The following is a 27,625-nucleotide window of genomic DNA, read 5'->3' on the forward strand; positions in this document are numbered from 1 at the left end:
CTAGTTTAAATGGGAGAGAAACACAGCCTAGTTTAAAGGGAATAGAAACACAGCCTAGTTTAAAGGAGAGAAACACAGCCTAGTTTAAAGGGGAGAAACACAGCCTAGTTTAAATGGGAGAAACACAGCCTAGTTTAAATGGGAGAGAAACACAGCCTAGTTTAAAGGGGAGAAACACAGCCTAGTTTAAAGGGGAGAAACACAGCCTAGTTTAAAGGAGAGAAACACAGCCTAGTTTAAAGGGGAGAAACACAGCCTAGTTTAAAGGTGAGAAACACAGCCTAGTTTAAAGGTGAGAAACACAGCCTAGTTTAAAGGAGAGAAACACAGCCTAGTTTAAAGGGGAGAAACACAGCCTAGTTTAAAGGGGAGAAACACAGCCTAGTTTAAAGGGGAGAAACACAGCCTAGTTTAAAGGGGAGAAACACAGCCTAGTTTAAAGTGGAGAAACACAGCCTAGTTTAAAGTGGAGAAACACAGCCTAGTTTAAAGGGGAGAAACACAGCCTAGTTTAAAGGGGAGAAACACAGCCTAGTTTAAAGGGGAGAAACACAGCCTAGTTTAAAGGGGAGAAACACAGCCTAGTTTAAAGGGGAGAAACACAGCCTAGTTTAAAGTGGAGAAACACAGCCTAGTTTAAAGTGGAGAAACACAGCCTAGTTTAAAGGTGGGAGAAACACAGCCTAGTTTAAAGGGGAGAAACACAGCCTAGTTTAAAGGGGAGAAACACAGCCTAGTTTAAAGGGGAGAAACACAGCCTAGTTTAAAGGGGAGAGAAACACAGCCTAGTTTAAAGGGGAGAAACACAGCCTAGTTTAAAGAGGAAAAACACAGCCTAGTTTAAAGGGAATAGAAACACAGCCTAGTTTAAAGGAGAGAAACACAGCCTAGTTTAAAGGAGAGAAACACAGCCCAGTTTAAAGAGGAGAAACACAGCCTAGTTTAAAGGGAATAGAAACACAGCCTAGTTTAAAGGAGAGAAACACAGCCTAGTTTAAAGAGGAGAAACACAGCCTAGTTTAAAGGGAATAGAAACACAGCCTAGTTTAAAGGGGAGAAACACAGCCTAGTTTAAAGGGGAGAAACACAGCCTAGTTTAAAGGGGAGAAACACAGCCTAGTTTAAAGGGGAGAAACACAGCCTAGTTTAAAGGGGAGAGAAACACAGCCTAGTTTAAAGAGGAGAAACACAGCCTAGTTTAAAGGGGAGAGAAACACAGCCTAGTTTAAAGAGGAGAAACACAGCCTAGTTTAAAGGGGAGAAACACAGCCTAGTTTAAAGGTGAGAAACACAGCCTAGTTTAAAGGTGAGAAACACAGCCTAGTTTAAAGGGGAGAAACACAGCCTAGTTTAAAGGGGAGAAACACAGCCTAGTTTAAAGGGGAGAAACACAGCCTAGTTTAAAGGGGAGAAACACAGCCTAGTTTAAATGGGAGAGAAACACAGCCTAGTTTAAAGGGAATAGAAACACAGCCTAGTTTAAAGGGGAGAAACACAGCCTAGTTTAAAGGGGAGAAACACAGCCTAGTTTAAAGGTGAGAAACACAGCCTAGTTTAAAGGTGAGAGAAACACAGCCTAGTTTAAATGGGAGAAACACAGCCTAGTTTAAAGGGGAGAAACACAGCCTAGTTTAAAGGGGAGAAACACAGCCTAGTTTAAAGTGGAGAGAAACACAGCCTAGTTTAAAGGGGAGAAACACAGCCTAGTTTAAAGGGGAGAAACACAGCCTACTTTAAAGGGGAGAAACACAGCCTAGTTTAAAGGAGAGAAACACAGCCTAGTTTAAAGGGGAGAGAAACACAGCCTAGTTTAAAGGAGAGAAACACAGCCTAGTTTAAAGGGGAGAAACACAGCCTAGTTTAAAGGGGAGAAACACAGCCTAGTTTAAATGGGAGAGAAACACAGCCTAGTTTAAAGGGAATAGAAACACAGCCTAGTTTAAAGGGAATAGAAACACAGCCTAGTTTAAAGGAGAGAAACACAGCCTAGTTTAAAGGGGAGAAACACAGCCTAGTTTAAATGGGAGAGAAACACAGCCTAGTTTAAAGGGGAGAGAAACACAGTCTAGTTTAAAGGGGAGAAACACAGCCTAGTTTAAAGGGGAGAAACACAGCCTAGTTAAAAGGGGAGAAACACAGCCTAGTTTAAAGGGGAGAAACACAGCCTAGTTTAAAAGGGAGAAACACAGCCTAGTTTAAAGGGGAGAGAAACACAGTCTAGTTTAAAGGGGAGAAACACAGCCTAGTTTAAAGGGGAGAAACACAGCCTAGTTTAAAGGGGAGAAACACAGCCTAGTTTAAAGGGGAGAAACACAGCCTAGTTTAAAGGGGAGAAACACAGCCTAGTTTAAAGGGGAGAAACACAGCCTAGTTTAAAGGGGAGAAACACAGCCTAGTTTAAAGGGGAGAAACACAGCCTAGTTTAAAGGGGAGAAACACAGCCTAGTTTAAAGGGGAGAGAAACACAGCCTAGTTTAAAGGTGAGAAACACAGCCTAGTTTAAAGGGGAGTCTGTCTCTTTCTGTCTCTCTCTCTCTCTCTCTTGTCTCTTCTCTCTTTCTCTCTCATATCAAGGTCTTATCTCTGAGCTGACAGCATGCATGCTTCTGATTGGTGCAGAGATATTCCATTCTCAAATATATAAATCCTATTGGTTCACACTCTGAAAATCCCTCTAAGTCCTCTGACAGGTCGATGGATAGAGGTCAGTATTCCAAGGGAGGGGTTTGATCCTAAACCATTTCCCCTTTCATAACAAGAGTTGAGATGCATGTGCATGTACAGTATAGAAGTGTTGCTGTACCGATATAGAACCATCAACATTGAATAACACCATTACATTTTCTGCTCATCTTTTGCCCAATCCTAAATCCTAAATTGTCCCCATATGAGAACCCTTTTGGTTCCAGGTAGAACCCTATTGGGTTCAAGGTAAAACCCTTTCCCCCAAAGAGCTCTCCTATGGGGACAGTCAAATAACCTTTTTGGAACCCTTTCTTCTAAGAATGTAGCCAACGCTTTCAGATTCACAAGAATTAGCATCAACTACAACCTTTAACTTTAGTGACTGTGTTCCTTACCTGGAAGTGGGGCTCCTGGAGGATTCGGGAGAGTTCCGCTGCTCTGTCGTCGCGGACGCTGAGGGCAGTGATGTCGCCCAGGATGTCTGTGACCAGCTCCACGTTGTTGTCCTGCACCGCCTCCAGCCTCACGTCCTCCAATCGCTCGTGGGCCTGCGGGGATCAGAGGCTAAAGGTTATAGGGGTCATATGGACATGAGAGGAAGTGGTTCACTGGTTGATAGATAGTGTTCTAACCATTGATGTGGTTGGTCAGTAAGTTGTGTTGTTGAGTGAGGGTTCTGTGGTGGTATTCTGGTGAGGAAGTCCCCCCCCCCCCCCCCCCCCCCACTTGGACAGCCGACTATTTGGGGGCAGGAGTTCACTCCAGTGGTCAGAGTATCTGTCACCAGGGGGGTCAGTCTGTGACGAACAGAGAACTCCAGGGGCACCTCACAAGGCAGCCCTATGACCCTCATCCCCCTGCCCAGGCTGTGACGGTCACCAACAGGCCCTTGGCTGCCTGGGATTGGGAGAGCTGCAGGCACTCCTCTTCATGACATCATCCTGTCTAGCAGTGACTAACACACCCATGTGAATATGTCAGATGTAGCAGTGACTAACCCACCCATGTGAATATGTCAGATGTAGCAGTGACTAACCCACCCATGTGAATATGTCAGATGTAGCAGTGACTAACCCACCCATGTGAATATGTTAGATGTAGCAGTGACTAACCCACCCATGTGAATATGTCAGATGTAGCAGTGACTAACACACCCATGTGAATATGTTAGATATAGCAGTGACTAACACACCCATGTGAATATGTCAGATGTAGCAGTGACTAACCCACCCATGTGAATATGTCAGATGTAGCAGTGACTAACCCACCCATGTGAATATGTCAGATGTAGCAGTGACTAACCCACCCATGTGAATGTCAGATGTAGCAGTGACTAACCCACCCATGTGAATATGTCAGATGTAGCAGTGACTAACCCACCCATGTGAATATGTCAGATGTAGCAGTGACTAACCCACCCATGTGAATATGTCAGATGTAGCAGTGACTAACCCACCCGTGTGAATATGTCAGATGTAGCAGTGACTAACCCACCCGTGTGAATATGTCAGATGTAGCAGTGACTAACCCACCCGTGTGAATATGTCAGATGTAGCAGTGACTAACCCACCCATGTGAATATGTCAGATGTAGCAGTGACTAACCCACCCATGTGAATATGTCAGATGTAGCAGTGACTAACACACCCGTGTGAATATGTCAGATGTAGCAGTGACTAACCCACCCGTGTGAATATGTCAGATGTAGCAGTGACTAACCCACCCGTGTGAATATGTCAGATGTAGCAGTGACTAACCCACCCATGTGAATATGTCAGATGTAGCAGTGACTAACCCACCCATGTGAATATGTCAGATGTAGCAGTGACTAACACACCCATGTGAATATGTCAGATGTAGCAGTGACTAACCCACCCATGTGAATATGTCAGATGTAGCAGTGACTAACCCACCCATGTGAATATGTCAGATGTAGCAGTGACTAACCCACCCATGTGAATATGTCAGATGTAGCAGTGACTAACCCACCCATGTGAATATGTCAGATGTAGCAGTGACTAACCCACCCATGTGAATATGTCAGATGTAGCAGTGACTAACCCACCCATGTGAATATGTCAGATGTAGCAGTGACTAACCCACCCGTGTGAATATGTCAGATCATGGGTTACAGCCCGTGTCAATCTCAACCCACAGAGGGGTGGGTCTGGGGGTCTTCGCTCCTCCCTTCTACTTGATTTATGAATTAAGATCACAAATTAAGGAAAAAAATTCAAATCTGCAGACACTTGTCCTTCCATGGCATGAGTTTGACCCCCCTAGCTTAGAGTGAGCGCGTGTGTGTGTGTGTGTGTGTGTGACTTGTGTCATTGTGATCAACAGGGCAACCATCAGGGTTGTGTTGCGTATTAGCATGGTGATACATTAGTACCTTAACGGGGAGCTGAGGGTCAGCCTGTGACCCGTCAGCCTGTGACCTGTCAGCCTGTGGCCTGTCAGCCTGTGGCCTGTCAGCCTGTGGCCTGTCAGCCTGTGGCCTGTCAGCCTGTGGCCTGTCAGCCTGTGGCCTGTCAGCCTGTGGCCTGTCAGTGTGTGAGTCAGTCTCAGTGTGTTCTCCCCTATGTGTGTCTGCTACCTTGATGAGTGACCGTACAATGGGACTCTCCATGATGCCTCTGAGGAAGATGAGGTCGATGTCTTTTGCCCCCGTGGAGGTAGGCAGCTCCCCCAGGTTGTTCAACACCTGCTGCATCGCTGTGGGGGAGATGAGAGGGGGGAGAGAGGGGGGGGGGGGGGGGGGGGGGGATGGGAGAGAGGGGGAAGGGGGGAGAGAGGGATGGGGAGAGAGGGGGAAGGTGGGAGAGAGGGGGAAGGTGGGAGAGAGGGGGAAGGTGGGAGAGAGGGGGAAGGGGGAGAGGGGGAGGGATGGGGAAGGGAGGAGAGGGGGAAGGTGAGAGAGGGGGAAGGTGGGAGAGAGGGGGAAGGGAGGAGAGAGGGGGAAGGGAGGAGAGAGGGGGAAGAGAGGAGAGAGGGGGAAGAGGGGGAAGGTGGGAGAGAGGGGGAAGAGGGGGGAGAGGGGGAGGGATGGGAAAGGGGGAGAGATGGGAGAGAGGGGGAAGGGAAGAGAGAGGGATGGGGAGAAGGTGGGAGAGAGGGGGAAGAGAGGAGAAAGGGGGAGGGAGTGAGTGAGTAAGTCACGTAGGCCTTAGTGACACCTGCCCTGTCTGTACCCTCTCATACTGCCTAAGTGACACCTGCCCTGTCTGTACCCTCTCATACTGCCTTAGTGACACCTGCCCTGTCTGTAGCCTCTCATACTGCCTTAGTGACACCTGCCCTGTCTGTAGCCTCTCATACTGCCTTAGTGACACCTGCCCTGTCTGTACCCTCTCATACTGCCTTAGTGACACCTGCCCTGTCTGTAGCCTCTCATACTGCCTTAGTGACACCTGCCCTGTCTGTACCCTCTCATACTGCCTAAGTGACACCTGCCCTGTCTGTACCCTCTCATACTGCCTTAGTGACACCTGCCCTGTCTGTAGCCTCTCATACTGCCTTAGTGACACCTGCCCTGTCTGTACCCTCTCATACTGCCTTAGTGACACCTGCCCTGTCTGTACCCTCTCATACTGCCTAAGTGACACCTGCCCTGTCTGTACCCTGTCATACTGCCTTAGTGACGCCTGCCGTTTGCACCCTCTCATACTGCCTTAGTGACACCTGCCCTGTTTGTACCCTCTCATACTGCCTTAGTGACACCTGCCCTGTCTGTACCCTCTCATACTGCCTTAGTGACACCTGCCCTGTCTGTACCCTCTCATACTGCCTTAGTGACACCTGCCCTGTCTGTAGCCTCTCATACTGCCTTAGTGACACCTGCCCTGTCTGTGCCCTCTCATACTGCCTTAGTGACACCTGCCCTGTCTGTACCCTCTCATACTGCCTTAGTAACACCTGCCCTGTCTGTACCCTCTCATACTGCCTTAGTGGCACCTGCCCTGTCTGTACCCTCTCATACTGCCTTAGTGACACCTGCCCTGTCTGTACCCTCTCATACTGCCTTAGTAACACCTGCCCTGTCTGTACCCTCTCATACTGCCTTAGTGACACCTGCCCTGTCTGTACCCTCTCATACTGCTTTATCACAGTCCAGCCAAAACACACAACCACATTCAAATTCTACTTAGAATTCCCATGCCAATAGAATACAGTAGAAGTCTGTGCAACCTGCGGCCATGCCTGTAGTTCATTCACTCCCTCTCAATGTAGTCCAATAGACCAGTCCTTTTCACTGCAGTTGACCGTGCTTCTTCACCTGCATTGCTTGCTGTTTGGGGTTTTAGGCTGGGTTTCTGTACAGCACTTTGAGATATCAGCTGATGTACGAAGGGCTATATAAAATAAATTTGATTGATTGATTGATTGATAGGTCACAGCAATAAAAAATAAAAACAATCAAATCCAAACTGTACTCCAGTCAGACAAAAAACAACGTCAAAAACTAGACAAGCCTACAAATCAGTTCTTCTGTAGTTTTTTTTTGGTCGTTTGGTTTTCAAGCTGAAGCTTGTCCATCAGTCCTGGAAATGTTCCTCAGTGGAAAACAACTTCCATCCAGAAGTCCACTAGACAGAAAATAGTGGTTTGATTATATCATCTTTCCAATTATCTCAATGAATTCCATTTCAGTCTGGTCCTGAGATGAAGACTTCTCTGACCCTGTGTGTCCTCTCTTGTCCTGACAAGGAGAGAGGTGTGGACTATCCAGGTATCAGAGAGCTAAGACGTTAAACCTAGGGTCTCAAAGCCCCGGTAAGCCCCTGTAATACACTTACAGCACTGTGGAGGTGTGTGTGTATGTGTGTGCGTGTTTGTGTGTATGTATTTGCGTGTGTGCGTGTGCCTGAGATTAAATATGTAAAGCTATGAAGACAATGAAGTCCTCTGCAAGAATCTAGTTCTCTTCACAGTTTCTCCTCCACTCGCTCCTTCTGCTGGTCTCTCTCTGGTTTCCCACGCTACAGGCCTGTAGTAGACGCGGAGTACCTGGACACAGCCCTTAGCCGTGTCCTAACTGTACAATATCGTTCAAAAGTTTGGGGTCACTTAGAAATGTCCTTGTTTTCCATGAAAACATACATGAAATGAGTTGCAAGACATTGACAAGGTTATAAATAATTATTTTTAATTGAAATAATAATTGTATCCTTCAAACTTTGCTTTTGTCAAAGAATCCTCCATTTGCAGCAATTACAGCCTTGAAGACCTTTGGCATTCTAGTTGTCAGTTTGTTGAGGTAATCTGAAGAGATTTCACCCCATGGTTCCTGAAGCATCTCACACAAGTTGGATTGGCTTGATGGGCACTTCTTATGTACCATACAGTCAAGCTGCTCCCACAACAGCTCAATAGGGTTGAGATCCGATGACTGTGCATGCCACTCCATTATAGACAGAATACCAGCTGACTGCTTCTTCCCTAAATAGTTCTTGCATAGTTTGGAGCTGTGCTTTGGGTCATTGTCCTGTTGTAGGAAGAAATTGGCTCCAATTAAGCGCTGTCCACAGGGCATGGCATTGCAAAACGGAGTGATAAACTTCATTCTTCAAAATCCATTTTACCCTGTACAAATCTCCCACTTTACCACCACCAAAGCACCCCCAGACCATCACATTGCCTCCACCATGCTTGACAGATGGCGTCAAGCACTCCTCCAGCATCTTTTCATTTTTTCTGCGTCTCAAGAATGTTTTTCTTTGTGATCTGAACACCTCAAACTTAGATTCGTCTGTCCATAACACTTTTTCCAATCTTCCTCTGTCCAGTGTCTGTGTTCTTTTGCCCATCGTATATTTTATTTTTATTGGCCAGTCTGAGATATGGCTTTATCTTTGCAACTCTGCCTAAAAGGGAAGCATCCCAGTCGCCTCTTCACTGTTGATGTTGAGACTGGTGTTTTGCGGGTACTATTTAATGAAGCTGCTAGTTGAGGACTTGTGAGAGGTCTGTTTCTCAAAATAAACGCTCTAATGTCCTTGTCCTCTTGCTCAGTTGTGCACCGGGGCCTCTCACTCTTTCTATTCTGGTTAGAGCCAGTTTGCGTTGTTCTGTGAAGGGAGTAGTACACAGCATTGTACGAGATCTTCAGTTTCTTGGCAATTTCTCGCATGGAACAGCCTTCATTTCTCAGAACAAGAATAGACTGATGAGTTTCATAAGAAAGTTATTTGTTTCTGGACATTTTGAGCCTGTAAACGAACCCACAAATGCTGATGCTCCAGATACTAAACTAGTCTGAAGAAGGACAGTTTTATTGCTTCTTTAATCAGAACAACAGTTTTCAGCTGTGCTAACATAATTGCAAAAGGGTTTTTCTAATGATCAATTAGCCTTTTAAAATGATAAACTTGGATTAGCTAACACATTGTGCCATTGGAACACAGGAGAAATGGTTGCTGATAATGGGCCTCTGTATGCCTATGTAGATATTCCATAACAAATCAGCCATATCCAGCTACAATAGTCATTTACAACATTTACTATGTCTACACTGTATTTCTGATCAATTTGATGTTATTTTAAAAATGTTTTCTTTCAAAAACAAGGACATTTCTAAGTGACCCCACCGTTTGAACGGTAGTGTACATTTGCAAAAATGTCTAAAAAACAGTGTTTCTCTCTGTCATTATGGGGTATTGTGATGTCATTATGGGGTATTGTGATGTCATTATGGGGTATTGTGATGTCATTATGGGGTATTGTGATGTCATTATGGGGTATTGTGTGTAGATTGAATACGTTTTAGAATTAAGGCTGTAACATAACAAAAAGTGGAAAAAGTCAAGGGGTCTAAATACTTTCCAAATGCACTGTGTGTATAATAATATAGTAATATCCAGGCTTTATATAAATGGATCTCTGCCTGAATGTCCTTGTAATTCATAGGGAGCATAGAAATATCCCTGTCAATCACAGACCAGAACCATGGCATGATCTGAAGAGGTATTATTAGAACACACGCAGATACACGCACACGCATACACATGCATACACACGCATACACATGCATACACGCGCATAACTTTTCATTGCATCAAGCATATGAAAAAGAGTGTGCACTCATTCACACACACACACACACACACACACACACACACACACAATGGTGAGAGAGGGTCATAATCCTAGGTGATCACCGGGAGGTGTGTGCCACAGAAACAGCTGACTAAGAAAGTGACAAGACTACAGTGTTGCCTGGAAATCATACACACACACACACTCACACATGTACACACACAAAAAATATTTTTTTATGTATTTATGTTACAGGCCTTGTGTAAGTCATGTCATTTTAAACAGGGGACAACTGTAAACATCTTTGGAGTAGAAATAGTTAAAAAGTATCTTTCCCCTGGAGGGTAATGAATGGCTGGCAACCACAAATATCACCCTCACAGCTAAACTATATCTATCTGGCAACCACAAATATCACCCCTCACAGGTAAACTATATCTATCTGGCAACCACAAATATCACCCCTCACAGCTCAACTATATCTATCTGGCAAGCACAAATATCACCCTCACAGCTCAACTATATCTATCTGGCAACCACATATATCCCCCCTCACAGCTAAACTATATCTATCTGGCAACCACATATATCCCCCCTCACAGCTAAACTATACCTATCTGGCAACCACATATATCCCCCCTCACAGCTAAACTATATCTATCTGGCAACCACATTCTTCCACAGTATCAATATCTGCAACTGAGAATCTCACCTCCTGATGTATCGGCTCCCTCTGTGGGCTCAGCAGCCGCCCCCTCCCCGGCCGACCCATCTCCTGTCTCGCCTTGCTCTCCCGTCCCGGCTGCATCCGGAGGGGACTCCACCGCTACCTCCACCCCGTTGGGACAGGCGTCCTCCATAGCCAGGACCATGAACGCTCTTCGACCGCTCCTCGACCACAGCTATGCTAACCCAACCACAAGTCCACCACCACTAAATGATAGTTGGTCTAAAACTGTCTCCTCTGCCCTTAACCTTCAGTCTACTACACAATGATCAACAATCTCTACCATTCAGTCTACTACACAATGATCAACAGTCTCTACCCTTCAGTCTACTACACAATGATCAACAGTCTCTACCCTTCAGTCTACTGCACAATGATCAACAGTCTCTACCCTTCAGTCTACTACACAATGATCAACAGTCTCTACCCTTCAGTCTACTACACAATGATCAACAGTCTCTACCTTCAAAGAAAAGGAAGGGAGGGAGGGAGATAAAGAAAGACGCAGAAGAGATTAAGGACTGAGAAAGAGAGAAAGACTGAGAGAAACGATAGAAAAGCAATTTAACAGAGATAGAAGATGAAAGACAGAGACAGGAGATGAAAGAGAGACAGGAGATGAAAGAAATAGAACTATAATGAAATAAAGAGGAGAGAGACACTAAGGACAGAGAGAGATCGAGAGAGATTGAGGCAGATAGCTTGCTCACGCAGATGTGGACACAGATTCAGTTGTTCTCAATCCCCTCCCTCAACACTCCCTTTAATACCTCACCCCCACCACACACACACACAAACAAACACACACCCTCCTAGCCCCTCCTTACACCAAATCCCATCCTGCTGTTGAGGGTTTGTTTGAGTTCACATGCAATCATTAACATTTTTCCGGACTCTTTCGGTTGCCCTTCGAAACTCCTCTCCCTTTCTACAGGTGACTGATACTGACACAAATTGATCTTAGATCTGTGTCTAGGGGACATGTTCATTCCATCTACATTCTACACAATTAGGTGGTCCTCCTGTAAGCCCCTCCCCTTCGCTCTCAATGCCCCTCCCCCTCTCACACAGCTGTAGATTAAGAGGATATGATCTGCAGTCCCTAATCCACTCCGCCCCCTTCACCACCCATATCCCCCCTCCCTCTTCCCAGTAAGCCCCACCCCTCCCTATTCCCAGTCAGCCCCAACTCCATCCACAGCAAATCTGAGCAGGATTTTAATCCTACTGCAAAAACACAGGATTACAGAATCTACTCTGGATTCTCTCTTCCTCTCTCTCAGTTCTCAAAGTGCAGTACTCTCTATCACTGCGGTAGATCTCCAAAAGATGGTGTCTGATATATGCACTCAATAAAAACATATATATTATTAGGAATTAAGAACAAATTCTTATTTACAATGACGGCCTACCAAGAGGAACAGCGATGTCTAAACATTAGAAGGTGTGCTCACAAATAGCGTTATACCAATGTTATGTCAGCATTATATTAGCAAAAAACAGGTGTTTGGACTGGCATAGAGTGAACCAGTGTTAATAGCAGATACAGGGGATCTCTTCCTCGACCTGTAATCATGGTTGTGACTGGGTTGTCAGGGTGGAACTGTAGAGACAAGGATACAGTCAGAGAGTGGTAGTAGCCAAGGGCAACATAAGGCTACAGTCAGATAGTGGTAGTAGCCAGGGGCAACACAAGGACACAGACAGATAGTGGTAGTAGCCAGGGGCAACACAAGGCTACAGTCAGATAGTGGTAGTAGCCAGGGGCAACACAAGGCTACAGTCAGATAGTGGTAGTAGCCAGGGGCAACACAAGGCTACAGTCAGATAGTGGTAGTAGCTAGGAGCACACAAGGAGACAGTCAGAGAGTGGTAGTAGCCAGGGGCAACACAAGGCTACAGTCAGATAGTGGTAGTAGCCAGGGGCAACACAAGGCTACAGTCAGATAGTGATAGTAGCTAGGAGCACACAAGGATAGAGTCAGAGAGTGGTAGCAGCCAGGGGCAACACAAGGACACAGTCAGATAGTGGTAGTAGCCAGGGGCAAAACAAGGCTACAGTCAGATAGTGGTAGTAGCTAGGAGCACACAAGGATAGAGTCAGAGAGTGGTAGTAGCCAGGGGCAACACAAGGATAGAGTCAGAGAGTGGTAGTAGCTAGGAGCACACAAGGATAGAGTCAGATAGTGGTAGTAGCCGGGGGCAACACAAGGCTACAGTCAGATAGTGGTAGTAGCCAGGGGCAACACAAGGACACAGTCAGATAGTGGTAGTAGCCAGGGGCAACACAAGGCTACAGTCAGATAGTGGTAGTAGCCAGGGGCAACACAAGGCTACAGTCAGAGAGTGGTAGTAGCCAGGGGCAACACAAGGACACAGTCAGATAGTGGTAGTAGCCAGGGGCAACACAAGGACACAGTCAGATAGTGGTAGTAGCCAGGGGCAACACAAGGCTACAGTCAGATAGTGGTAGTAGCTAGGAGCACACAAGGATAGAGTCAGAGAGTGGTAGTAGCCAGGGGCAACACAAGGCTACAGTCAGATAGTGGTAGTAGCCAGGGGCAACACAAGGCTACAGTCAGATAGTGGTAGTAGCCAGGGGCAACACAAGGCTACAGTCAGAGAGTGGTAGTAGCCAGGGGCAACACAAGGCTACAGTCAGAGAGTGGTAGTAGCCAGGGGCAACACAAGGCTACAGTCAGATAGTGGTAGTAGCCAGGGGCAACACAAGGACACAGTCAGATAGTGGTAGTAGCCAGGGGCAACACAAGGCTACAGTCAGATAGTGGTAGTAGCTAGGAGCACACAAGGATAGAGTCAGAGAGTGGTAGTAGCCAGGGGCAACACAAGGCTACAGTCAGATAGTGGTAGTAGCCAGGGGCAACACAAGGCTACAGTCAGATAGTGGTAGTAGCTAGGAGCACACAAGGATAGAGTCAGATAGTGGTAGTAGCCGGGGGCAACACAAGGCTACAGTCAGATAGTGGTAGTAGCCAGGGGAAAAACAAGGACAAAGTCAGATAGTGATGGTAGCCAGGGGCAACACAAGGACACAGTCAGATAGTGGTAGTAGCCAGGGGCAACACAAGGCTACAGTCAGATAGTGAGATAGTGGTAGTAGCCAGGGGCAAGACAAGGCTACTGTCAGATAGTGGTAGTAGCCAGGGGCAACACAAGGATAAAGTCAGATAGTGGTAGTAGCCAGGGGCAACACAAGGCTACAGTCAGATAGTGGTAGTAGCCAGGGGAAAAACAAGGACACAGTCAGATAGTGGTAGTAGCCAGGGGAAAAACAAGGATAAAGTCAGATAGTGGTAGTAGCCAGGGGCAATACCGGCTTAACACTCCTGGCACATTCAGATAGTGGTAGTAGCCAGGGGCAACACAAGGACACAGTCAGATAGTGGTAGTAGCCAGGGGCAACACAAGGACACAGTCAGATAGTGGTAGTAGCCAGGGGCAACACAAGGCTACAGTCAGATTGTGGTAGTAGCCAGGGGCAACACAAGGACACAGTCAGATAGTGGTAGTAGCCAGGGGCAACACAAGGCTACAGTCAGATAGTGGTAGTAGCCAGGGGCAAAACAAGGATAAAGTCAGATAGTGGTAGTAGCCAGGGGCAAAACAAGGATAAAGTCAGATAGTGGTAGTAGCCAGGGGCAACACAAGGATAAAGTCAGATAGTGGTAGTAGCCAGGGGCAACACAAGGCTACAGTCAGATAGTGGTAGTAGCCAGGGGAAAAACAAGGACACAGTCAGATAGTGGTAGTAGCCAGGGGCAATACCGGCTTAACACTCCTGGCACATTCAGATAGTGGTAGTAGCCAGGGGCAACACAAGGACACAGTCAGATAGTGGTAGTAGCCAGGGGCAACACAAGGACACAGTCAGATAGTGGTAGTAGCCAGGGGCAACACAAGGCTACAGTCAGATTGTGGTAGTAGCCAGGGGCAACACAAGGACACAGTCAGATAGTGGTAGTAGCCAGGGGCAACACAAGGACACAGTCAGATAGTGGTAGTAGCCAGGGGCAACACAAGGCTACATTCAGATAGTGGTAGTAGCCAGGGGCAACACAAGGCTACAGTCAGATAGTGGTAGTAGCCAGGGGCAAAACAAGGATAAAGTCAGATAGTGGTAGTAGCCAGGGGCAACACAAGGATACATTCAGATAGTGGTAGTAGCCAGGGGCAACACAAGGCTACAGTCAGATAGTGGTAGTAGCCAGGGGCAAAACAAGGATAAAGTCAGATAGTGGTAGTAGCCAGGGGCAACACAAGGATACAGTCAGATAGTGGTAGTAGCCAGGGGCAACACAAGGCTACAGTCAGATAGTGGTAGTAGCCAGGGGCAAAACAAGGATAAAGTCAGATAGCGGTAGTAGCCAGAGAAAAAACAAGGATATAGTCAGAGAGTTGTAGTAGCTAGGAGCACACAAGGCTACAGTCAGATAGTGGTAGTAGCCAGGGGCAACACAAGGCTACAGTCAGATAGTGGTAGTAGCCAGGGGCAACACAAGGACACAGTCAGATAGTGGTAGTAGCCAGGGGCAACACAAGGACACAGTCAGATAGTGGTAGTAGCCAGGGGCAACACAAGGCTACAGTCAGATAGTGGTAGTAGCCAGGGGCAACACAAGGACACAGTCAGATAGTGGTAGTAGCCAGGGGCAACACAAGGCTACAGTCAGATAGTGGTAGTAGCCAGGGGCAACACAAGGACACAGTCAGATAGTGGTAGTAGCCAGGGGCAACAGAAGGCTACAGTCAGATAGTGGTGGTAGCCAGGGGCAACACAAGGCTACAGTCAGATAGTGGTAGTAGCCAGAGAAAAAACAAGGCTACAGTCAGATAGTGGTAGTAGCTAGGAGCACACAAGGATAGAGTCAGAGAGTGGTAGTAGCCAGGGGCAACACAAGGCTAGTCAGATAGTGGTAGTAGCCAGGGGCAACACAAGGCTACAGTCAGATAGTGGTAGTAGCCAGAGGCAATACCGGCTTAACACTCCTGGCACATTCAGTACATTACACCCACACAAACGCTTGTTTATATACAAACAGACATCCTCTATAGTTATCGCTCTCACACACACACAAACACACAGATGCTTTTAAACATGGAAAGTGCATTCAAATAAACATGCATTTAAGACAAACCCACACATTCTCACAGCCTAAACACAAACACATATAATGCACACTCACAGAAAGCAAAGGACTTATAATGACACCTGTAGGATAAAGATGAGGACATCTTACCTGTGTCTGACAGTTAACCCCAACCCTCCCTGTCCTTCTACAATCTACTCATCCGTCAACCCTGAAAACCTATAGGAGAGGGAGAAAGAGGGAAAAAGGGAGAGGGGGAAAAAGAGAGAGAGAGACAGAGAGAGAGAGAGACAGAGAAAGAACACACTCATGAGACAATGCTTATGACCAGGGTAGGGCTGGGAGGTATACCATATTTTACGATATACCAGTACTGATGCAAGGTCCTGTTTGGGTTGTAGCTTTACCTTCTATAATGGTATTGGAATGTTTGTTTTGCTAAACGTAATAAGCTGTGTGTAACATCCATTGTTATAGTTTACTTCACTACTTGAGTCATCTCTCTCCGTTCTCTCTCTTTCTCTCCCCATGCCACTTTCCACACAGACCTAGCCCCACCCCTGTCACTCAAGGAGCGCATTTGTTGTTCCTTGAGCACGAGACACTTCAATCTGCATGGTCAATGCAGCACATGGAGACACTTCTGTTCAATCTGCATGGTCAATGCAGCACATGGAGACACTTCTGTTCAGTCTGCATGGTCAATGCAGCACATGGAGACACTTCTGTTCAATCTGCATGGTCAATGCAGCACATGGAGACACTTCTGCTCAATCTGCATGGTCAATGCAGCACATGGAGACACTTCTGCTCAATCTGCATGGTCAATGCAGCACATGGAGACACTTCTGTTCAATCTGCATGGTCAATGCAGCACATGGAGACACTTCTGTTCAATCTGCATGGTCAATGCAGCACATGGAGACACTTCAATCTGCATGGTCAATGCAGCACATGGAGACACTTCTGTTCAATCTGCATGGTCAATGCAGCACATGGAGACACTTCTGCTCAATCTGCATGGTCAATGCAGCACATGGAGACACTTCTGTTCAGTCTGCATGGTCAATGCAGCACATGAAACAATGTTGATGACAACGATGCTGTTTTCACCTTGCTTGTTAATATAAATCCACTAGCGTTTGTATTTTCTTAGTAAGTTGGGCCTAAATCTTGTTAGCCGCTAATCACTAATGCTAATCACTAGCTAGCTAATACATGTACTAGCAAACATAACTAGCTATACAGCCTGATAATACCAGTAATGGTGTAGACCTACAGTACCAGTTTGGACACCCCCACTCATTCAAGTTTTTTTTTTACATTGTAGAATAATAGTGAAGACATCAAACTATGAAATAACACATATGGAATCATGTAGGAACCAAAAAACTGTTAAACAAATCAAAATCAATTTTATATTTGAGATTCTTCAAAGTAGCGTACCCTTTGCCTTGATGACAGCTTTGCACACTCTTGGCATTCTCTCAACCAGCTTCATGAGATAGTCACCTGGAATGCATTTCGATTAACAGGTGTGCCTTGTTAAAAGTGAACATGTGGAATTTCTATCCTTTCTTAATGCGTTTGAGCAAAAAATTGTTAATTCTAACTCCAGAATTAGAAAAATCATTTCATTCTAAGTCAAACAGCAAATGCAACAGTTGGTAGAAAAATTAGGCCTAGATTGTTTGCCCATATTGTGCAGCCATACGTGGCAGTGTGGAAATGATCTCAAATGAGTGCAGGAAATACAGAAATGAATGAAAATGATTTGGGGTTGAAGTTGAATTGAAAAGTATAAAACAATCAGAATGGAGAAAGACCCACTGACATAATTTAGAATGTATGTTTTCCACCCTGGGGTCACACACTACCCATAAAGCAAACGTACAACTTTTATTATTTAAAAACATAAAATACCGTTATACCGTCAATTTTTTTCTAAATACTGTGATATGATATTTTTGCCATTTCCCCCAGCCCTAGACCAGGGGTTTACACAATCTGTATCTGACACACCTTCTCTCTCACACTCTTGCTCCCTCTCTCTCTATTCGCTCTCTCTCTTTCTCTGGAGGGTCATATCATTCTTGTCCAGAGGAGACCAGACAAGGACAATGATCCCAGGTACTGATGGGGTCCATCGTTCCTTCAGCACGACTCTGAGGGCTATTGTGTCCACAGTCACTTAAGGACGTTGCTTACATCATCAGCCTGAATGTCAATTCATCAGAATGTAAATGTCCTCTATTATTTGAGAATAACAGGGAGGGTTATACATTCAGCCTTACCCTAATCCTTCTATTCCTGCTCTCCTGCATCCTCCCTTCCCTCTAACCTCCTCCCTTCATCCCAGGTCCATTGAGAGAGTGGTAAACAGTAGTTTATTAATAAACGCTACAGGTCAGCAGCATTAAGCCCGATCCCTCCATCCCACGCAGGCAGCTCTGAATAACTCTGATGAGATGAAATGGGTTAGCAGACGAAGCCATCAAACAATTAAAATAATCACCCACTGCTTAGGTCTTAGCCATGGCAGCAAGTCTTAAGATCAGGGTTGCAAAATTCCGGTAACCTTCCCAAATTTCCCAGGTTTTCCATAGAAATCTGGGTTGAAGAATTCCAGATGTTCTGCTTATTTCATCCCAATTCCAGAGATCTTCCAACCGGGACTTTGGGAAAGTTACTGGAATTTTCCAACCCTAACCAGATGACCAAGGAGGTCAAACCCTACTGATGACCTTTGACCTTCAGCTCCAATCTGGACCACTGTGTCACAATATGGTCAAACAAGTACGGCCACCATAGAATTACAGCTAGTAAAGTCTTAGTCAGCGTCCCAAATGGCATCCCATTCCCTATATAGTCTACTACCTTTGTACAAAAAGTAGTGCACTATATAAGGGAAAGTAGTGCACTATATAAGGGAAAAGTAGTGCACTATATAAGGGAAAAGTAGTGCACTATATAAGGGAAAAGTAGTGCACTATATAAGGGAAAGTAGTGCACTATATAAAGGGAAAGTAGTGCACTATATAAAGGGAAAGTAGTGCACTATATAAAGGGAAAAGTAGTGCACTATATAAGGGAAAGTAGTGCACTATATAAGGGAAAGTAGTGCACTATATAAGGGAAAAGTAGTGCACTATATAAGGGAAAGTAGTGCACTATATAAGGGAAAAGTAGTGCACTATATAAGGGAAAGTAGTGCACTATATAAGGGAAAGTAGTGCACTATATAAGGGAAAGTAGTGCACTATATAAGGGAAAGTAGTGCACTATATAAGGGAAAGTAGTGCACTATATAAGGGAAAGTAGTGCACTATATAAGGGAAAGTAGTGCACTATATAAGGGAAAGTAGTGCACTATATAAGGGAAAGTAGTGCACTATATAAGGGAAAGTAGTGCACTATATAAGGGAAAGTAGTGCACTATATAAGGGAAAGTAGTGCACTATATAAGGGAAAGTAGTGCACTATATAAGGGAAAGTAGTGCACTATATAAGGGAAAGTAGTGCACTATATAAGGGAAAGTAGTGCACTATATAAGGGAAAGTAGTGCACTATATAAGGGAAAGTAGTGCACTATATAAGGGAAAGTAGTGCACTATATAAGGGAAAGTAGTGCACTATATAAGGGAAAGTAGTGCACTATATAAGGGAAAGTAGTGCACTATATAGGGGAATAGTAGCAAATCAAATCAAACGTATTAATATAACCCTTCTAACATCAGCTGATGTCACAAAGTGCTGTACAGAAACCCAGCCTAAAACCCCAAACATCAAGCAATTCAGGTGTAGAAGCACGGTGGCTAGGAAAAACTCCCTAGAAAGGCTATGAGGGGTGGCCAGTCCTCTTCTGGCTGTGCCGGGTGGAGATTATAACAGAACATGGCCAAGATGTTCAAATGTTCATAGATGACCAGCAGGGTCAAATAATAATAATTAGTACACTATATAAGGGAAAAGTAGTGCACCATATAAGGGAAAAGTAGTGCACCATATAAGGGAAAAGTAGTGCACTATATAAGGGAAAAGTAGTGCACCATAAGGGAAAAGTAGTGCACTATATAAGGGAAATTAGCGCACTATATGGGGGAAAGGGTGCCATTTGGGACGCATATACAGTTTTTAAAAATCACTTTGGCACAATTTTCAGAACCTTGTGGTCATTTTTCAAAACTCTAGACACAAAACGGTCGTCACTTGTAATACAGGCTGTCCAATGTTCAAAACATAGCATTGTGCATTCATATCTTTAAAGAAACCTTGCACTTGCAGAATCATTGGTTAAAATAACTCATTTATCATGAAATACCATAGGAACATTCATTTAGATCACCCACACACAAGATACCGATAGTTTACCTGTGTCGTTGTTCGTACAATCATTAAATATTGTAGTACAAAATATGTGATACATGATTCTGTAAGGGATTTCCTCCTCTTCTTCCGAAGAGGAGAGGCGAAAAGGATCGGAGGACCAACAATATGCGGCGTGGTAAGTGTCCATGGTTCTTTTAATACGAAAATGTACACATGAACAACTGAATACAAAAACAATAAACGTGGAATGAACGAAACCCAAAACAGTACCGTGTGGTGAAGAACACAGACACGGAAACAAACACCCACAAACACACAGTGAAACCCAGGCTACCTAAGTATGATTCTCAATCAGAGACAACTAATGACACCTGCCTCTGATTGAGAACCATACTAGGCCGACACATAGAAATACCCAAATCATAGAAAAACAAACATAGACTGCCCACCCCAACTCACGCCCTGACCATACTAAATAAATACAAAACAAAGGAAATAAAGGTCAGAACGTGACAGTTTCATTATGCTACTACACGTAAATACATCACTGTAAAATAACTAGTAGAGAGAATACTACAGACACAGTGGAATCATTGAACAAAATATGACATTTATTGATGAAATATAATAAAATCACAACAGGTTTCTTTCAATCAAAGCAAAAATAATTAGCTACAAAAAAAGAAAAAACAGTTAAAGGTCAACTGCAGTGTTCCTCACCTGGCTTACTGTAAAATATCACTGCAGTGTTCCTCACCTGGCTTACTGTAAAACATCACTGCAGTGTTCCTCACCTGGCTTACTGTAAAACATCACTGCAGTGTTCCTCACCTGGCTTACTGTAAAACATCACTGCAGTGTTCATCACCTGGCTTACTGTAAAACATCACTGCAGTGTTCCTCACCTGGCTTACTGTAAAATATCACTGCAGTGTTCCTCAACTGGTTTACTGTAAAATATAACTGCAGTGTTCCTCACCTGGCTTACTGTAAAACATCACTGCAGTGTTCCTCACCTGGCTTACTGTAAAACATCACTGCAGTGTTCCTCACCTGGCTTACTGTAAAATATCACTGCAGTGTTCCTCGACTGGCTTACTGTAAAATATCACTGCAGTGTTCCTCAACTGGCTTACTGTAAAATATCACTGCAGTGTTCCTCACCTGGCTTACTGTAAAACATCACTGCAGTGTTCCTCACCTGGCTTACTGTAAAATATCACTGCAGTGTTCCTCACCTGGCTTACTGTAAAACATTACTGCAGTGTTCCTCACCTGGCTTACTGTAAAACATCACTGCAGTGTTCCTCAACTGGCTTACTGTAAAATATCACTGCAGTGTTCCTCACCTGGCTTACTGTAAAACATCACTGCAGTGTTCCTCACCTGGCTTACTGTAAAATATCACTGCAGTGTTCCTCACCTGGCTTACTGTAAAACATTACTGCAGTGTTCCTCACCTGGCTTACTGTAAAACATCACTGCAGTGTTCCTCACCTGGCTTACTGTAAAATATCACTGCAGTGTTCCTCACCTGGCTTACTGTAAAACATTACTGCAGTGTTCCTCACCTGGCTTACTGTAAAACATCACTGCAGTGTTCCTCAACTGGCTTACTGTAAAATATCACTGCAGTGTTCCTCACCTGGCTTACTGTAAAACATCACTGCAGTGTTCCTCACCTGGCTTACTGTAAAACATCACTGCAGTGTTCCTCACCTGGCTTACTGTAAAACATTACTGCAGTGTTCCTCACCTGGCTTACTGTAAAACATCACTGCAGTGTTCCTCACCTGGCTTACTGTAAAATATCACTGCAGTGTTCCTCACCTGGCTTACTGTAAAACATTACTGCAGTGTTCCTCACCTGGCTTACTGTAAAACATTACTGCAGTGTTCCTCACCTGGCTTACTGTAAAACATCACTGCAGTGTTCCTCACCTGGCTTACTGTAAAACATCACTGCAGTGTTCCTCACCTGGCTTACTGTAAAACATCACTGCAGTGTTCCTCACCTGGCTTACTGTAAAACATCACTGCAGTGTTCCTCACCTGGCTTACTGTAAAACATCACTGCAGTGTTCCTCACCTGGCTTACTGTAAAATATCACTGCAGTGTTCCTCACCTGGCTTACTGTAAAATATCACTGCAGTGTTCCTCACCTGGCTTACTGTAAAATATCACTGCAGTGTTCCTCCTGGCTTACTGTAAAATATCACTGCAGTGTTCCTCACCTGGCTTACTGTAAAACATCACTGCAGTGTTCCTCACCTGGCTTACTGTAAAACATCACTGCAGTGTTCCTCACCTGGCTTACTGTAAAACATTATTGCAGTGTTCCTCACCTGGCTTACTGTAAAACATTACTGCAGTGTTCCTCACCTGGCTTACTGTAAAATATCACTGCAGTGTTCCTCACCTGGCTTACTGTAAAACATCACTGCAGTGTTCCTCACCTGGCTTACTGTAAAATATCACTGCAGTGTCCCTCACCTGGCTTACTGTAAAACATTACTGCAGTGTTCCTCACCTGGCTTACTGTAAAACATCACTGCAGTGTTCCTCACCTGGCTTACTGTAAAACATTACTGCAGTGTTCCTCACCTGGCTTACTGTAAAACATTACTGCAGTGTTCCTCACCTGGCTTACTGTAAAACATTACTGCAGTGTTCCTCACCTAGCTTACTGTAAAACATCACTGCAGTGTTCCTCACCTGGCTTACTGTAAAACATCACTGCAGTGTTCCTCACCCGGCTTACTGTAAAACATCACTGCAGTGTTCCACATCTGGCTTACTGTAAAAAGCTAAACAAAAGATTGATTACTGTACTTCTATATTTCCCTCAAATCCACCCTGCTTGTGGATTTGGCCACAGGTTCTCATCCACATCACAATAGATGTTTTCATTAGCCAAACATCTTGGGAAGAATCTTCGGGCATGGCGAATCCAGGCCTGACACTGGTCTGCCGTGATGTCATTGCATGCGTCATCCATGGCCTGAAGAAGGGTGGCTTGTTCGTGAGGGCGCCTATCATATACCTTCCACTTCCATGTGGAGAACAAATCCTCAATCGGGTTAAGGAAAGGAGAGTTTGGGGGTAAGTACAGGGTGGTAAATTGTGGATGGGCCTGAAACCATGCTTGCACCATTTGAGCATGGTGGAACCTGACATTATCCCACACAATGACATAGGTCATATCATCAGCTCTACAGACCTGATTTAGCTCATCAAAGACGGTTACATTCAAACAGCGAATCATGTGGCTGCCTGCAACTCAATATATAGAGTATATAGAATAGAGAGCTTTAGATGTTGTTCGACCAAACATTAGAATGGGCAAGATGCGTAATCTAAGCAACTTTGACCGTGGTATGATTGTTGATGCCACACATGGTGATTTCAGCATCTCAGAAACAGCTGCCTTCCTGGGATAGAGACTACAGTCTCTAGAGTTTACAGAGAACGGTGCGATAAACAAAACACATTCAGTGAGCGGCAGTTCTGTGGTCAAAACCAACTTGTTAATGAGAGAGGTCAGAGGAGAATGTCCAGACTCATTCAAGCTAACGGAAAGGCCACAAATGCTCAAATAACAGCTGTTTAAAACAGTGGTGTGCAGAAGGGCATCTCTTAACGTACAACACCGTGAATAATTCAGGCTGTTGTGGATGCAAAAGGGGGTCCTACCCAGTACTAGATAGGTGTACCTAATAAATGTCAAATCTGAAAACATGGTCTGGAAAAGTAGTACATGGGACCATAGAGACAGTGATAAAGAAGGATGATGAAATATTACATCATGTAGTCCAATTGGTTCATGGTCCACGGTCATTGGTGTCAATGGATCTCGTTACCCTGAAACTTTCATGATCTAAACATGGAATATTTATTCGTCAGTATTTTCGTCAGTTTTATTTTCGTCAGTTTCCATAAAACTATGCATTAAGAGTAATGCAACAGTTACTTATCATTTTTAGCAGTTGTATCAATTGATAGTTAGATAATTGTAATGAAATGATTAGACAGTCATTTCAGATTGTCACGTTCTGACCTTTATTTCCTTTGTTTTGTATTCATTATTTAGTATGGTCAGGGCGTGAGTTGGGGTGGGCAGTCTATGTTTGATTTTCTATGATTTGGGGTATGGTTCTCAATCAGAGGCAGGTGTCATTAGTTGTCTCTGATTGAGAATCATACTTGGGTAGCCTGGGTTGTACTGTTTGTTTGTGGGTGATTGTCTATGTTGATTGCTGGTGTCAGCACAGTTCGCATTAGCGTCACGGTTGTTATTGCGCTTATTGTTTTTGTATAGTGTTTCAGTGTTTTCTTTATTAAAATTAACGATGAACACATACCACGCCGCATTTTGGTCCTCTGATCCATCTCGCCTCTCCTCTTCAGATGAAGAGGAGGACGACCGTGACAGAAACACCCACCAACCAAGGACCAAGCGGCGTGGTAAAAGACAGCGACGACAGCAGCAGCAGCAGCAACAACGGCGGCCAGCATCACAGGACTCCTGGACATGGGAGGAGATATTGAACGGAGAGGGACCCTGGGCACAGGCTGGGGAATATCGCCGCCCCAAAGCAGAGCTGGAGGCAGCGAAAGCTGAGCGGCGGCGATATGAGGAGGCAGTGCGACAGGTACATTTTTGGGGGGGGCAGACGAGGTGTGGAGCTAAGCCAGGTAGCAGACCTGAGCTCACTCCTCGTGATTATTATAAGCAGCGCGTTACTGGTCAGATACCGTGTTAAGCGCACGGTGTCGCCAGTACGTGCCCATAGCCCGGTGCGCTATAGGACAGCCCCCCGAGAGTGTCATGTGAGTGTGGGCATCCAGACAGGGCGTATGGTGCCTGCTCAGCGTGTCTGGTCGCCGGTACGCCGTTTCGGGCCAGGGTATCCTGCGCCGGCTCTGCGTGCTGTGTCTCCGGGGTGCTGGGAGGGTGCAGTGCGTCCTATGCCTGCGCTCCGCTCGTGCCGGGCGAATGTGGGAATGGAGCCTAAGGGAGAGGTGCGCGTAGTAGGCACTAGATCTCCCGTGCTTATCCACAGCCCGGTTCAACCTGTGCCTGCACTCTGGAGGGTCCGGGCTAGAGCAGTGATCCAGCCTGGGGGAGTGGTGCAAAGGCTGCGCACCAGAGCTCCAGTGCTCCCCCACAGCCTGGTCTTTCAGGTGCCTCCTCCTAACACCAGGCCTCCTGGAGGTCTCCCCAGCCTGGCGGGTCCTGTGGCAGCCCCACGCACCAGGCTGTCTCTCTGTCTCCTCCCTACAGGTGGTCCCGCCTGTCCGGCGCTGCCAGAGCCCCTCTGTCCCGAGCTGCCCCTCTGTCCAGTAGGGTCATTGAGAAGGGTTGCCATGGTTAGGAAGCCACGGAGGCGGACAATGAGGCGGACTAAGACGATGGTGAAGTGGGGTCCGCGTCCCGCGCCAGAGCCGCCACCGCGGACAGACGCCCACCCAGACCCTCCCCTATAGGTTAAGGTTTTGCGGCCGGAGTCCGCACCTTTGGGGGGGGGGGTACTGTCACGTTCTGACCTTTATTTCCTTTGTTTTGTATTCATTATTTAGTATGGTCAGGGAGTGAGTTGGGTGGGCAGTCTGTTTGTTTTTCTATGATTTGAGGATTTCTATGTTTAGGCCTAGTATGGTTCTCAATCAGAGGCAGGTGTCATTAGTTGTCTCTGATTGAGAATCATACTTAGGTAGCCTGGGTTGTACTGTTTGTTTGTGGGTGATTGTGATTGTCTATGTTGATTGCTTGTTTCAGCACAGTTCGCATTAGCTTCACGGTTGTTATTTCGTTTATTGTTTTTGTATAGTGTTTCAGTGTTGTGTTTTTTTTAAATTAAATTTCATCATGAACACATACCACGCCGCATTTTGGTCCTCCGATCCATCTCGCCTCTCCTCTTCAGATGAAGAGGAGGACGACCGTGACACAGATGTAATGTGTGAATTGCATTTTGAAATGGTAATACTTTGATGTTATGTTGTGTCATTTTGAACAGGTTATTTTAGTTCAATGAACAAACTATTAGCTTTATGTGTGTTGTATCCAAGCAATTGGAAAAAAGTGTTAGTTTTTAAAAATTTGCATTTTGATCATTGGTTGTGAGTTTTGTGTCTAGAGTTTTGAAAAATTACACCAAGGTTCCGAAATTAGTGCCAAAGTGATTGTAAACTGCAACGGCCTCATTATCCTCCACATACAACACCCGTTCTGACAGTCACATTCTGTTAAAGGTCCCCAAAGCACACACATTCCTGGGTTGCTCGTCTTTTCAGTTCGCTGCAGCTAGCGACTGGAACGAGCTGCAACAAACACTCGGTTGTGATAAACTGTGTGTGTGTGCTGGTGGTTGTGATAAACTCTGTGTGTGCTGGCGGTTGTGATAAACTGTGTGTGTGCTGGGGGTTGTGATAAACTCTGTGTGTGCTGGGGGTTGTGATAAACTGTGTGTGTGTACTGGGGGTTGTGATAAGCTGTGTGTGTGTGTGCTGGGGGTTGTGATAAGCTGTGTGTGTGTGCTGGGGGTTGTGATAAGCTGTGTGTGTGTGCGTGTGCTGGGTGTTGTGATAAGCTGTGTGTGTACTGGGGGTTGTGATAAGCTGTGTGTGTGTGTGCTGGGGGTTGTGATAAGCTGTGGTGTGTGCTGGGGGTTGTGATAAGCTGTGTGTGTGTGTGCTGGGGGTTGTGATAAGCTTTGTGTGTGTGTGTGCTGGGGGTTGTGATAAGGTGCGTGTGTGTGTGTGCTGGGGGTTGTGATAAGGTGTGTGTGTGCGTGCATGCGTGCGTGTGCTGGGGGTTGTGATAAGCTGTGTGTGTGCTGGGGTTTGTGATAAGCTGTGTGTGCTGGGGGTTGTGATAAGCTGTGTGTGTGTGTGCTGGGGGTTGTGATAAGCTGTGTGTGTGCTGGGGTTTGTGATAAGCTGTGTGTGCTGGGGGTTGTGATAAGCTGTGTGTGTGTGTGCAGGGGGTTGTGATAAGCTGTGTGTGTGCTGGGGTTTGTGATAAGCTGTGTGTGCTGGGGGTTGTGATAAGCTGTGTGTGTGTGTGCTGGGGGTTGTGATAAGCTGTGTGTGTGCTGGGGGTTGTGATAAGCTGTGTGTGCTGGGGGTTGTGATAAGCTGTGTGTGTGTGTGCTGGGGGTTGTGATAAGCTGTGTGTGTGTGTGCTGGGGGTTGTGATAAGCTGTGTGTGCTGGGGGTTGTGATAAGCTGTGTGTGTGTGTGCTGGGGGTTGTGATAAGCTGTGTGTGCTGGGGGTTGTGATAAGCTGTGTGTGTGTGTGTGTGTGCTGGGTGTTGTGATAAGCTGTGGTCAGGATGTAATTATGTGTCCAAAACAAACAATCAGCATCAAATGACAGGACATTTTTGGTTAAATTATATTTGAGATTGTAGTGAAGTATGATTAAAAGTCACTCTGGATAAGAGCATCTGTTAAATGACAGAAATCAATATACTGATGATTGGATAAATGGGATGGTTGTTGTTGTTCTAATGAATATTATTATTAATCTTCAAGATGGCCATCTTGTTTCTGGCAGTAATCCTCTTATCTAGAGGCACACAGTCTGACCTGGGGCTTGTGGCAGCGGCTGCTCGGTGTGAGTGTGTGTGTGTGGGGGGTGGGGGTGGTTTAGGGTTGGGATGGTTGTAGAGGAGTCATTAGAGATTGGCTAAACTAGCAGCCCCTCAACCAAATCCTCCTCTCTCCACAACACAC

The 27,625-nt window shown here is 45.5% G+C and overlaps 1 protein-coding gene across 7 annotated transcripts in view; it reads right to left on the reverse strand.

Annotated features, from left to right (window-relative positions):
• The window catches only part of LOC110489383 (protein PALS2), a 52,824-nt gene that overhangs the window by 14,705 nt on the left and 10,494 nt on the right, over positions 1–27,625 (reverse strand). Inside the window, exons 2-5 of one of the 7 annotated variants that reach the window (XM_090227597.1) lie at positions 17,001–17,066; positions 15,705–15,773; positions 5,299–5,399; positions 3,081–3,233 (exon numbers count right to left, since the gene is read on the reverse strand). In XM_090227597.1, the coding sequence (XP_090083723.1) occupies positions 3,081–3,233; positions 5,299–5,397 (252 nt within the window). In that variant the 5' untranslated portion in view covers positions 5,398–5,399; positions 15,705–15,773; positions 17,001–17,066. Of the gene's footprint in view, positions 1–3,080; positions 3,234–5,280; positions 5,400–10,431; positions 11,187–15,704; positions 15,774–17,000; positions 17,067–27,625 lie in introns of those variants that run through there. The other 6 variants (XM_036971054.2, XM_090227596.1, XM_036971056.2 and 3 more) reach the window with 6 other exon arrangements.

The sequence above is a fragment of the Oncorhynchus mykiss genome, chromosome 30 (assembly GCF_057628025.1).
Source record: "Oncorhynchus mykiss isolate SJ-2025 chromosome 30, ASM5762802v1, whole genome shotgun sequence".
Classification (NCBI taxonomy): Eukaryota; Metazoa; Chordata; class Actinopteri; order Salmoniformes; family Salmonidae; genus Oncorhynchus; species Oncorhynchus mykiss.